This window comes from Sapajus apella, unplaced genomic scaffold, assembly GCF_009761245.1.
Source record: "Sapajus apella isolate SASKATOON/1434 unplaced genomic scaffold, GSC_monkey_1.0 scaffold18, whole genome shotgun sequence".
NCBI lineage: Eukaryota > Metazoa > Chordata > Mammalia > Primates > Cebidae > Sapajus > Sapajus apella.
In genome coordinates, this window is record NW_022436958.1 from 31,480,568 (window position 1) to 31,493,118 (window position 12,551).

General features: G+C 40.4%; 1 protein-coding gene across 1 annotated transcript in view; it reads right to left on the minus strand.

The window, feature by feature from the left end:
* STK39 (serine/threonine kinase 39) overlaps window positions 1–12,551 on the minus strand; it is a 317,234-nt gene that overhangs the window by 246,255 nt on the left and 58,428 nt on the right. The window contains exon 2 of the mRNA XM_032286623.1: window positions 4,760–4,872. Within this exon, the coding sequence (XP_032142514.1) occupies window positions 4,760–4,872 (113 nt within the window). The remainder of the gene's footprint in view (window positions 1–4,759; window positions 4,873–12,551) is intronic.

A 12,551-nucleotide genomic window follows, 5' to 3' on the forward strand; every position in this document is an offset into this window, starting at 1 on the left:
TCAGCCTCCCAAAGTGCTGGGATTACAGGCATGAGCCACTGCAACCGGCCCCTTTTATTTTTTAATGACACAAATGCTTTGCTTGGTCCCTGGGTCATGATTTCTCCTATGACTCTCCTGCCCCTGGGAATTAAACTGTAATTTTTGATGGCATTGATGCATTTGTAGGGATGAGCAAATGAGGCTGAATTTTCTGTGAATGGGTCCCAAAGGCAGACTAGAAATATGAGAACTTGAGGCAATAGGAAAAAACTGAAAGGGATATACTTAAAGTCTAAAAGTCATAAAGTCAAATAAGGTAATGAGCCAAAATGTTCATCAATCTCTGAATAAAGTAGAGTAACCTTACCATCACAAAAAGTGGGGTTGGAGTAAATAGAAGGAAGGGCTGTTATATTTACGAAGTTCATTTTGTCACCTGGTGATAGAGGCTGAAAAGACAGACAACTTCAAGAAAAAGCAGATGAATTCTTCACTCATGTAATGTATTTTAAGGGAAGTCAGGAGTGCCACAGGGTAGCATCCCTAACCTTTGAGGTTGACCACAAACCAGGGAACCAAGCTCTTTCAGGAAACCTCAAAGCCATCTTCACACAGAATATACTAGCCTGCAAGACAATGGGTCAGGCCCACTGAGCAAGTCTTAAGTTCCTTTTGGAAAGCAGGAACTCCCTCAAGGGAATACATATGAGAGAAAAGTAAACTGTCTACTAATCTGCTAAACCATTTCTGGGCAAATAAAGACAAAAGGTTCAGAAAAACACCCCTTAGTTCAAAAATCTCACCAACCCAAAACAAAAATGAAGAGATTCCTTTACTAGGCTCCACCAAAATGAACAGACTCCATCATGGGCTCCCCCAAAAATAGGAATCCACTCTGTTTTCCCGTGACCTGAGTCAGTACCTAGCATCTACTGGGGTTTCATAATTATGATGTTAACAAGTTCTGCTCTAAAACTATAAGTATCTCCTAGAGAGCATTGAACTAGTTATAATTAGTCATTTACACCACCATGGGCATGACAAATGTGGAGTTAACAACAAACGTGGGGTGAACAAATCTCAGAAATTATCAAAGCATCTATGTTGGCACAGTAAGGAATACAAAGCAAACCAGAACATATCCTTGGCTCCTAGAAAACGAAACACTAAGATCATTATCCCGTCAGAGATCAGAATGCAGTTAAAGGCCAAACTCCAAAACATGCATGAAAATTCAAAAGAATACATAAAAAAGCATTCGATTAATTAAGTGCTATTCATATCACAACAAGAAAAACATTTATTTGAAAGTGTTCTAATCTAATTACTGTTAAACTAAAATGAATTTTTAGTGGGCATAAAGCCTGTACTCTCATATACACGCCCAAAAGTCATCCTTTTGATAGGCTTAAGAGTAATACAGAAACTCAGTATTTATCAAATAAGTAAATAAATGCCTATTTGATCTGTAACATTTGAATCATCAATTATTTGGCAGCAATGATCTCATCTAACACTTCTTTTCTTCTTCTAATTCACAGAGAAGCTGACGCTGTAATTAGCACTTTCTTTCAGAAATGATGACCGCTTGACTCCTTCTTCAGCAAACCCTGGATCCAGCTCCATGACCTACAGGAGACTCAACTGACAGTCCCCATCACATAAAGAAGTAGAGTTCAGACCCAGTTGTCCAAACTGCTGAGTGCCATCACTTTGGAACTGTGTGTGTAAATCCCACCTTATTCTGGGAAAAATGGAGTAGGGACAGGACAGGGACAGGTAGTTGGTGGGGGCTGAGCTGGGAGCAAGGGTGAGGAGGTAATACAGTTTCATCAAAGGAGAAACATGTCCCAATGGCCAACAAATAGTTGATAACTGTGACATCTATGACATAACACTCTCACAAGACAAGATCCCAGTAGCCATTGTTTCTCCTAAGAACAATGGTTTCCAGTTAACACACGGCACAGTCTGTGAGATGGTGCAGTGCACTGACCTGTATGTAATACACATTCATGGAATTAAAGGATTATTAGGATACCAGATGTCCAAACACTGCCAAAATGTGAGCCCTCTGAAATAATAAAAGTGCAAGCAACAGCAGTATTAGAAATTGAAAAGATGACAGCAACTTTGCTCCACACAATCTCACGTGCCAATAACTTAGCCACAAAAGCCTGGCAAAATCAGGCAGCCTATACTGTAAATTCCATTTATTTTTGTTTGAAAAGAACCTGGGAGTTGTACATCCTAAAGAATCATAGCCATTTCCCCCCTCTGTAAATATATTAACACACCAAAAGGTCAAAGATTTAAGGGTAAGGAAAGATCAAAGCAATACATCAACATAAAATGAGAAATAAATAATGCATATATATTATACTCTATTGCAACAGGGGCATCAAGGAAAGAAAACAAGAATGAGAAAATAAATTAACTGCTAACAAGCAAACTCATAAATCCTAAGACCTCAGATGAATGGAGCAAAGCACAAAACCACAAAAGCACCAGTCCTTAGATACACAGCTCTACCTAAGTTACAGGGAGCTCCAAATGACACTGCTGTGCTTACTGGTTCCAGGAAAACAAAGAAAAAAAAGTGGAATGACCAGCCTCCCTGCTGACCTCCACCCAGATGCTTACACAGCTACCATCACTGAGCAGAGGGGAATGTGAAGGCTGTGGGCAACTGAGGGCTTGGTAGAGACCAGAGACCACAGCATCAGCCCAGAAGGCAGGCTCCAGAACGGTCAGGCACAAGTACACACAAGCCTTACACATATTCTGTATCAATATTCTGCTAGTGGCAAAATAATGGCTGAGACCTCCAACAGAGCACCGCAATCAAACACAAGTATTGGCCGGGCACAGTGGCTCAGGTCTGTAATCACAGCACTTTGGGAAGCCAATGCAGGAGGATCACCTGAGGTCAGGGATTCAAGACCAGCCAGGCCAACACAGTGAAACCCCATCTCTATTAAAAATACAAAAATTAGCCTGGCATGGTGGCTCATGCCTATAATCCCAGCTACTCAGGAGGCTAAGGCAGGAGAATCGCTTGAACCCAGGAGGCAGAGGTTGCAGTGAGCCGAAACCATGCCACTGCACTCCAGCCTGGGCAAGAGTGAGATTGCATCTCAAAAAGAAAACCCAAAACACAAGTTTCACAAACGAATTATTGTGTGATACATCTAAACAGTACATACATTTAAATGCATATGCCAAACTTTAAAAAAAAATGTTAAAGAACACATAGCCACAGAATTTAAAGATTCCTAAAGGGATCTTAGAAAAAGATTTCCAATTCAACTCTTTTTAAATAGCGCAGAGCTGTTGTATGACTCTACTCAAGGGAAAACAAGTTTAGTGGAAGAAGCAGGAGGACCCAACTCTTCCCACAGTTTATAAAACGCTTTTTCCAACTCAGAGAAAGTGACCTTGAAAACTGGTTGGGTGACTAAGGCACAATATTACTGATCACTAGGACAGCAAGCAACAGACTAGTAGCATGCAACAGGAATTTCAGTAAGAGCAAAGCACAGCTGAAATTTCATGGCGGGTTAAAGCTTTAAATATATGCAAATTTCAAAAATTAACATTAAATTGTGGAAGCCCTGGTTTTCTTCTAAGTTTTAGTAGGCAATCCATTGCTTCAATAAAACCCAATGAAATCTATGCATTGTGTAGCCTAATTTAAAATGTAAGGCCAAACAGATCTGGAAAAGTACAGCTTTATCCTTGTACTTAATTTATACTATAGTGTACCGTAATTAAGCCTGAAATAAAAGCTATATTCTGAGTAAAGACAAAAAGCTCTTGTTAATGACATTCCACTCTCCGTGTAGAATGTAACAAAAGCCTTCTTCATTTGGAGCCAACTGTCATTATACTTTGTAGCTTGTATGGAGCTACTGGACTAATATTTGTACTGGGATTAGTGCGGGGATAACCAATCAGTTAACTCCTCCACTGCAGTTTTCTATTATCCTCAAATAAATGGCCAAAAGGGGAAAAAAAAGAAAATTGGCAGGTAGAACAACAACGATATTTATGAGATTAAACCCTCAAACCCTTCACAGTTTGCCAGGCAACTAATAACCATTTGCCAAGCTGTTCATTTAATAATGAGTCAGCTAAGCCAAAAGCAAATGTTCCTTCAACCAACCATTGCTACTATAGTCATATCCACACTGACAAGCTCCAATTATTTATATAAGGTACTCATTTAGAATAAGAAGTACAAGTTGTCATGTAAGAAAAACAAACTCCTCTCATTAGCCAAATGCAAGCTACAGAGCGTTTTAAAAAAAAAAAAAAAAAAAAAAAACTCAAATTTGTGTGATTTTATAATTTATGAAAGCCAAAATGACCAACAAGTAGTTTGGGGGACAACTTCCATTTGTGTCATACATTCTAGACGGAGGGCCAGAAGCTCACCATCCAAAACTGCAGTCAGTAATCCTGTGGTGTTATGTCACGCCACAGAGCATGTGCCCTTGATATGGCACATAGAGTGCCAACGCTGAGGCCATTCCCCCCTTAGGATTATTCAGACTGAGCAAAATACTGTTTGTCAAAGCAAAGGAACATATGCATTATACAACACAATAATAAGGTACAGTCCCTTTAATCTGGGGAGCAGGAAGTGGTAGGGGCTGCTTTCCAAGAAATACACCTGTCAAGATAGGAGATAACACCTTGCTCTTCTCCCACCCATCTCCATATATCTATAGGTTAAGAAAAGCAACCAGCAAGTATTCCCTGTACTGTTACTTACTAATAGTTCATCCATACTGGTCTGGCATTTTTCCAAGTTGATCCGTTTTATTGCCACACGTTCTTGCCTGGGTTTGCATAGAGCAGCCTGAACCACAGCAGTAGCTCCACTGCCTGCAGTGAAATAAAAACAACATCAGCAATCAAATGGCACACAGTGAGGTTACTATCTGTGACTATTTTCCTAAAGATCAATTTTTTTTAAGTTTTCTACTCAAGATATTCAATATATTACCATTTGACATCTTTTTTTTAAAAGAGTTTCTTAAATCCTAAAATATTATCTGGAGGAGAATAAAAAACAAACTGCATTTTCCAGACAATGTATGTCTCAGGACGCAGGGACAATGAGATGAGCATCTATGCACAAGCTTGCACGGAAGCCATTTCCATCCTCAGTTCCTGGTATTTTCTAGCTTGAATGCTTCTAAAATATCTCAAGTCCTTCTTCCACCTCAGCCTGTTCTGAGCTACTTCAGGGCTTCCATGAAAAGCTGAGATAATTTATCTGTGTGAACACACTTTAAGCTTATTTCTTCAGAGCTTGCTCCACAATTAGAAAAACAAGAATCAACCATAGTATTCTCATGTTGAATGCACAACTTTCAAGGATGCTAAGCAAAATGATGCAAATGTGTAATTACAAAAGCTCTTGGCAATCACATAAATTTTCTATTTCTAAGGTTTCATGATCATTAGCTAATGCACTCACACTCCTAAGAGACAAAGTCATGTCATTATCTATATTTTATAAGAGGAAAATGTAGACGTGTAATGATTTGCGGCAGAGCACAAAGAGCTCCTAATCGGCTTTATACTCCATAGGGGCAAAAAGGTCTTCAGGTTAAGGCATCTCAATTCTGCAAATAATACCAAAAATGTCATTCTCATCACATAAATCCTCTACCACTGCAAGACAGCCAACAAGAGAAAAAGCCTGCCTTCAGGACTGTGCAAAGCTGGTCAGAGGTGGCAATCTTTCTCCCTGAAGTTTTTCTTCAGGTGATACTTCTCAAATGATTCATCCAATAGCATCATAAAAGGAAAAGCGGAAGAGTATTTGGCAACAAGAGAGATCAGTGTTAGCTTTCCTAATATATGTGACAGAAAGGCATGACATGTCTAGTGAAAATCAAGGCTTTCCCACCTCAAGGAAGGGCCCAAATGGGTGTTTATAGGGCTGGAGCTCTGCCCTTTCTTCTGCCCTGTGGCCTCATCATCAGCTCTGGCCCCTGAGTTGGCGACTCCAGCAGATCACCCTAATCCTCCAAACCCAGGTCTCCAACTTAAAGACTACCATTCCAGGCAAGCCCAATTTGTGTTCACGGGGAAAGAAAATCCACACATACTGACCACCCACTGCACAGGAGGCACTTGACTCAGATGTCTCCTTATGAGCCTGTATGTTTTTATTACTAGCCTCATTTTACATGTGAGAAAACTGGGACTCAGAAAATTTGCCCAAGGACACACAGCTAATAAGTACCTGAGCCAGGGTCAGCGTCACGTCTGCCAGACTCTGAGATCTGTCCTTTTGGTTCTATTACCCACAAGCCAGAGCACACCCTTCCCTTCCTCACTTGTTCTGGCCTTGCTAGAAAAAAAAATTTCTTCCATCCTATATGGTTCAACAGAAAGATAAACAACCTAGAGGAGGGTCTGCATAAGCCTCATTCACTAGAGCTCAGTTTGGGAAGAGAGTGCTACTGACAGGTTGGTCCAAAGAGCCTTCCTCTCCCTAACTTCACTGCTCATCCATCAGCTGCTACCCCACTGGCTGCTACTCCAGGCCCCACTAGGGTGGCTTCACTGGCCCTGCAGATCACAGCCCACTAGGTTCAACCCAGAGTGCTCCAGATGCCAGAGCCAAACACTACAAAAAGCCTGCTGACAGCAAAGTATACTTTCCAGTCTCCAAAACAAGGCACTATCACTGAAGGGAACCACAAAGAAAGTGCTAGGCAGCTGGTAGCACTGGGCCTAGTACCCAGCAGAGAAATCAACAAACATCTTTAGCTGCTGATGGGAAGCCATCCTCAGCTCTACCTGAAATAAATCTCCCTTCAGATCAACTTCTCCATCCTTAATCCATATTCCAGAACATTCTCAAATCAAGGAGTTTTAAAAACAGGCAAGAAGAAATAAATTCCCAGAAAGGACAAAACAAGCCTATGTAATACAGGGATACCTCTCATAGTCAATTAAGTCCTTGACAGTAAAAGTCTCCTGACCGCCAAGGAACAAAAATAAGAATTCTAAAGTCAGGGAGGGGTGAGTTAAGAAAAATCTCTTTTTAGAGCCTTATAACTAGAGAATTGTTACTGCTTTCCGACCACAGCTAACTAAGGAACAGCTGGCTACTTCTCATCTCTAGACAGAGTAATCATGAAACCTCATGACCTGAGATCATTGTCACAGCATGAATAGATTGAATCATTCATTAAACAATTTGGGAGAGTCTATTCTAAATCCAAAGATTTCCCTTCAACTATAAGGGACCAATAACAAGGTGCAAAGAACCTTAAAGATCACCAAGTCCAACCCCCTCACTTTAAGAATGAGAAAGCAGGGTCTTATGAAGGACAGGGATGTTTTTCCTGCAGTAATTGGAAAACACAGGATTAGGGCCCTAGGCATTCTTATTCCTTATCTAACATTCTATGCACCAGGTTGCTGTTTTTTTCAAATTGCCGGTGAGGTTCCACTGCTCATAAAGTCACCTTGCGGGGTGGAGGCCCGCACTGTTTAAGGGAAGCGCTAGAACGTACTATGGGTAAAAACTGCTTCATGAAACTTTCGTTGCACTTAATGCCCCAGCTTTGGTATGACATGCTTTACTGTAAGTGATGATCAGAAGTTTGAAGTCTGCTAGTACTAGATTAGGAGTCCCAGGATTAGAGTAAATCCAGGCTTTGAAAGGAAAGGAGGTGACCTAACTGCATAATTCTAAAGAACATTTAGAAATAATATGAAGACTGGCTTGCTTTAAGGGTTTTTATGCATTTTGCTGATTAGTTTAAGAGGAAGCTAAAATATGCGGGCTTGTAAATCCAGGAACTGGGCAAGTGTTAGCAACATGAAATAAAATAGGAGCAATTAATATGCTCAACAGCACCTTGTATTTATTTTGAACAATATATGATGTTGACACATGACTCATTAACATTAGCAGCATATTTTCAATGAAGTAACATGCTCTGCTTTGGGAATAAGAGCTCTTAACATTTTGGGAATTTCTCATTTTATTCCTGACTCCTATTTCAAGTGCAATAAATCATTCTATAGGATTACAGCCTGTATGCACATACGCACAAGCTAAGTGAGCACAGCTTTAAATCTTTTCAGTTCACTCTTTTAAGTCACTCTATCTCAATTCACTTTTGCTAAGTAATTCCCGACTAAGAACAGCTACTTGAAAGTTTTAGATAGTGATTATGTCAGTGGCAATCAGAGGGAAGAGATTCCTCAAGTTCATTACCATGATGCAGATTTTTTTCCTTTAGTTGACACCTCTTCTCATTTTCCCCTCTGTACTGCTACTGTTATTAAGGTAAATAACCAGAAAATTGCATACCTGCATTTTTATACTTTCCGTTTTCCAAAGAAATATTTTATGGAAATATAATTTAGTATTATAACTTTGGATTTCACTAAGGTCTACCTGAAATTAACATGAAAAGCTTCAGTGTTTCTTCAGCAAAAATCACTACTATTGTCAAATGCAAAGTCCCTACTCCTGTGACTCACACCATCACTTCCTCTTTGCATTTAGTGCTAGGGTAAAAATGTCTCCTTCTCAAGTCACTTAACAGATAAGAAATTTGTCACATCATATTTTCCTTTTTTGTCCTGTTGGAAAGCTCAAACCTAAGTATGTTTAATAAGAGCAACTCTCCTTAACCCCGGTGTCCTGGATTTTGTCTCCTTGCTCTCTCCGTTACATGATACCTGTTCCTTTATACTTAATTTAGTGGCACTTCTATCACATGACACAATGTTCCTAGAGTCTACCAAAGCAAAACCTTCTTGAAACATCACTACCTGACCACGGAAGGTGGAAGAACGTGCTTAACAGCTCTAAGAAAACTTTAGGAACAAAAAAAAAGTCACAAAAAGATATTTGCTTATATTAATTCATCAACAAATAGTAATTAAATCCCTACCATGTAGCAGGCAGTTCAGCAGATAATAAAGTGCCAAAGGTGACCATTCCTGTTTCAAGTGGAATAAATCCTTCTATAGGATCACTTCCTATGCAGAGGTTAAGAGGGATGACTGAAATGCTGTTGTGGACTGAATGTCTGTGTTCTCCTAAAATGTCTATGTTGAAGCCCTAATCCCCAATGTGACTATATTTAGAGATACAGTTGCAGATAATGACCCACCTTGATGGAGGTAATTAAAGGTTAAATGAGGTCATCAGGGCAGAGCCCTGGTCCAATAGGATTAGTATCCTTACAAGAAGAGACAATAGAGAGCTTACTTTCGCTCTCTGCCATACAAGGACACAGCAATAATGTGCCTGTTTACAAGCCAGGAAGAGAGCCCACCAGAAACTGAATTGGTCAGCACACTGATCTGGACTTCCCAGTCTCCAGAACCGTGAGAAATACATTTCTGTTGTTTAAGCCACTGAGTGTATGGTATTTTATTACAACAGCCCAAGCACACTATTACAAAAGCCTTCCAATGTCTGTTCAAAGTCATTCTTCCATAACACCCATGGCAGAGAATGCCATACTAATTAGAAGGTCTTAGAACCAGGTGTGGTGGCTCACGCCTGTAATCCCAGCACTTTGGGAGGCCGAGAGGGGTGGATCATGAGGTCAGGAATTTGAGACCAGTCTGGCCAACATAGTGAAACCCCATTTCTACTAAAAATACAAAAAATTAGCTAGGCATGGTGGTATGCACCTGTAATCACAGCTACTCAGGAGGCTGAGGCAGGAGAATTGCTTAACTCCAGGAGACAAAGGTTGCAGTGAGCCAAGATCGTGCCACTGCACTCCAGCCCAAGCAACAGTGTGAGACGTCTCCAAAAAAAAAAAAAAAAGAGGTTCTTAGAAACTTCCTAATTAAGTCAACAGCAAATGGCAAGATTCAACTGAAAGATCTGTGGTAGCTCACTGCAGTTGCTATCTTAGGTGGTTAGCAGGAGCCTTGAAAAGAAGGTTAGACAGGGATTCTATCCAAGCATGGTATTGATTCCCTCTGTGAATTTGGACCTAACTGCTATCTAGACTTCAGCTTCCTTAATGGGCATGATAAAATATACCTCTAAAGCTTCATAACATAATATGGTTCACATCCCCGGAAAACATCGACTCAATAAATGTTAGGCGCTCTCTCTGGGATTCATTTCTCCATCTGTGACATGAAGGAGGTAAACTGTATCTACTGTTTATATGGTACCCAAGAGAAAAGGGGGCAAAGTGGCTCAGGGTCAGAACTGAGTTTCATTTTGCTTAGTACCAGCAAGATTCAATTGGTTTAAAAGGGAGGATAGGAGAGCTAAATTTGACAACCAAAGAATTAAACGATTTCTGAAGTCTGTCACAGCACGATGAGCATAAGAGTATAAATACAAGAGATAATCTAATTCAGAAACAGCTGTGAATTAATATTCCATAGCAAAGACTGTCATTTATAATGCATTTTGATATCTAACCTTAAACAGTTATTTTAAAACATCTGCGTCAATCCAGATTGCATGGGTTCACATCCTAGCCCTGCCACATACTAACCACTTATCCTTGGATGACTTGTCTAACTTCTTCATGCCTCAATTTCCTCATTGGTAAGATGGCAATAAAGGTACCTCACTCATAGAGTGGTTGTGAGGATTAAATGAGTTAATACACGAAAAGTCTTTTAAACTGTCCCTAGCACACAGTAAGCACTAATTAAATCTTAGCTACATTGCTCCTTAAGGAAATCCCTCCAGGTCAACTGGTGTCCTGTCAATCTGTCATTTTAACACCACATATTTCATAGTATTAATGTACCATAATTTATTCATACTACTTCTGTTGATGAGTATCCCCTTTATTTCTAGTTTTCATCCCAATATGAACAATGTAGCAATAAACATCTAGTACTTTTTTTAAAAACATTTGTCCATAAGAACTTTTTTCTTTCAACATGGAGTCTTGCTCTGTTGCCCAGGCTGGAGTGCAGTGGCACAATCTTGGCTCACCGCAACCTCTGCCTCCAGGATTTAAGCAATTCTTCTGTCTCAGCCTCCCGAGTAGCTGGGATTACAGGCACATGCCACCATATCTGGCTAATTTTTTGTGTGTGTATTTTTAGTGGGGTTTTACCATGTTGGCCAGGCTGGTCTGGAACACCTGACCTTGTGATCCACCCATCCCGGCCTCCCAAAGTGCTAGGATTACAGGCATGAGCCACCGTGTCCAAGAGAAGAACTTTTCTTTATGTTAAAGTTAAGATGCCAATTTTCCAGTACCCCTTCCCATAAATGGCAAGATTTTTTTCAAGGCATCACATTAGCCTGTAACATTAGTTATGGCCCCTGGAAGGAAGTTCTAATCACCATATTATACTTAAATGAGAAGCACAAAGTCCAAACTTTAATAAGAGTTTGACCATCTCTGCATGTGCAAGGACTCCTTAATTATGCTTAGCTGTCCTTTGCCAGTGAACAGAGTCAAGAGTGGGCTCAGGCTTTCTTTTTAGAGGTGCTAGCTGCTGATGGATAGTAAACAAAACAAATGACTTTGGTTCCGCTGATTTATGCTAATCCTGCTTTTCCCCAGGTTACTCTCTGGGCTCTATTTATATCATGTGTCCAACCTCAAAGCCTACAGGCCAGTCAGTCACATGAGGGCCAGAAGCTGGCCAGGAGAGGACTTGGACGAATGGACACACATGTGAGCTCTACAGGGGCACAATTGCCACTCTGCCTCAGCCAACTGTCACCATCTGAGATCACTGACCTGCTATAGCAAGACAGTCAGAATTTTGCAGAACGGCTAAAAATCCAGAATTTTGTGTGACATCTCCTAATATAATAAGGTTGGTGATTTTTTTAATATAATATTGTTTTGAATATTGTGAGTCTAATAAAGTTCGCCACAGGCTGTTATTTTGCCTGGGTGTGCTACTGCTATTCACCTTCAAAGGTACGCCCCTCCTTATTTGATGGTCCCAATTTTTAATTATTTATTAGATTGCACGTGTGAAACCGCCATTTTTCTAGATCAAAAATGGTCATGTCATATGGTTCAACATAGTATGAGCATGTTCTCAGGGCACTGACCCAAACTGACCTACTACATGTCGCCATCCACCACGTCTTACTATTTCACACAGGAAGAAACTTTATCACAGCTACTCTTCTGTCACCTGGTGCATGCTATGTGACAGGAACATGTGCACAGTGCAATCTCAAGTCAATAACAAAGAACTGTAATGGTGAGATACACACAACTTGCCGTATGCATTAATTTAGAAAACAGACAATCCTGCTGACCTGTCTGGATAGCAGTACGCAAACCGCTTGCCTCCACTGAGCCCAGTGCAGCAAGACCATGTGTCTCAAGGCAGCTACGAACTGGTGACCCTCCTGAGTAACCTGGTTTGCGTCACCGCCACACTGAGTTCTGTCCTTCTGCCTCCGTCAAAAGAACAAGTTAGTAGAGCCTCCTTCCAGGGTTGTTGGAAGATTTAGAGCTTACAAAAATAAAATAAAATAAAATAAAATAAAATAAGGTAAGATAAAACATAAAAAGCAAAGAGTAGGATGAGGTGGATTAATGACCAGCCAGGGAAAT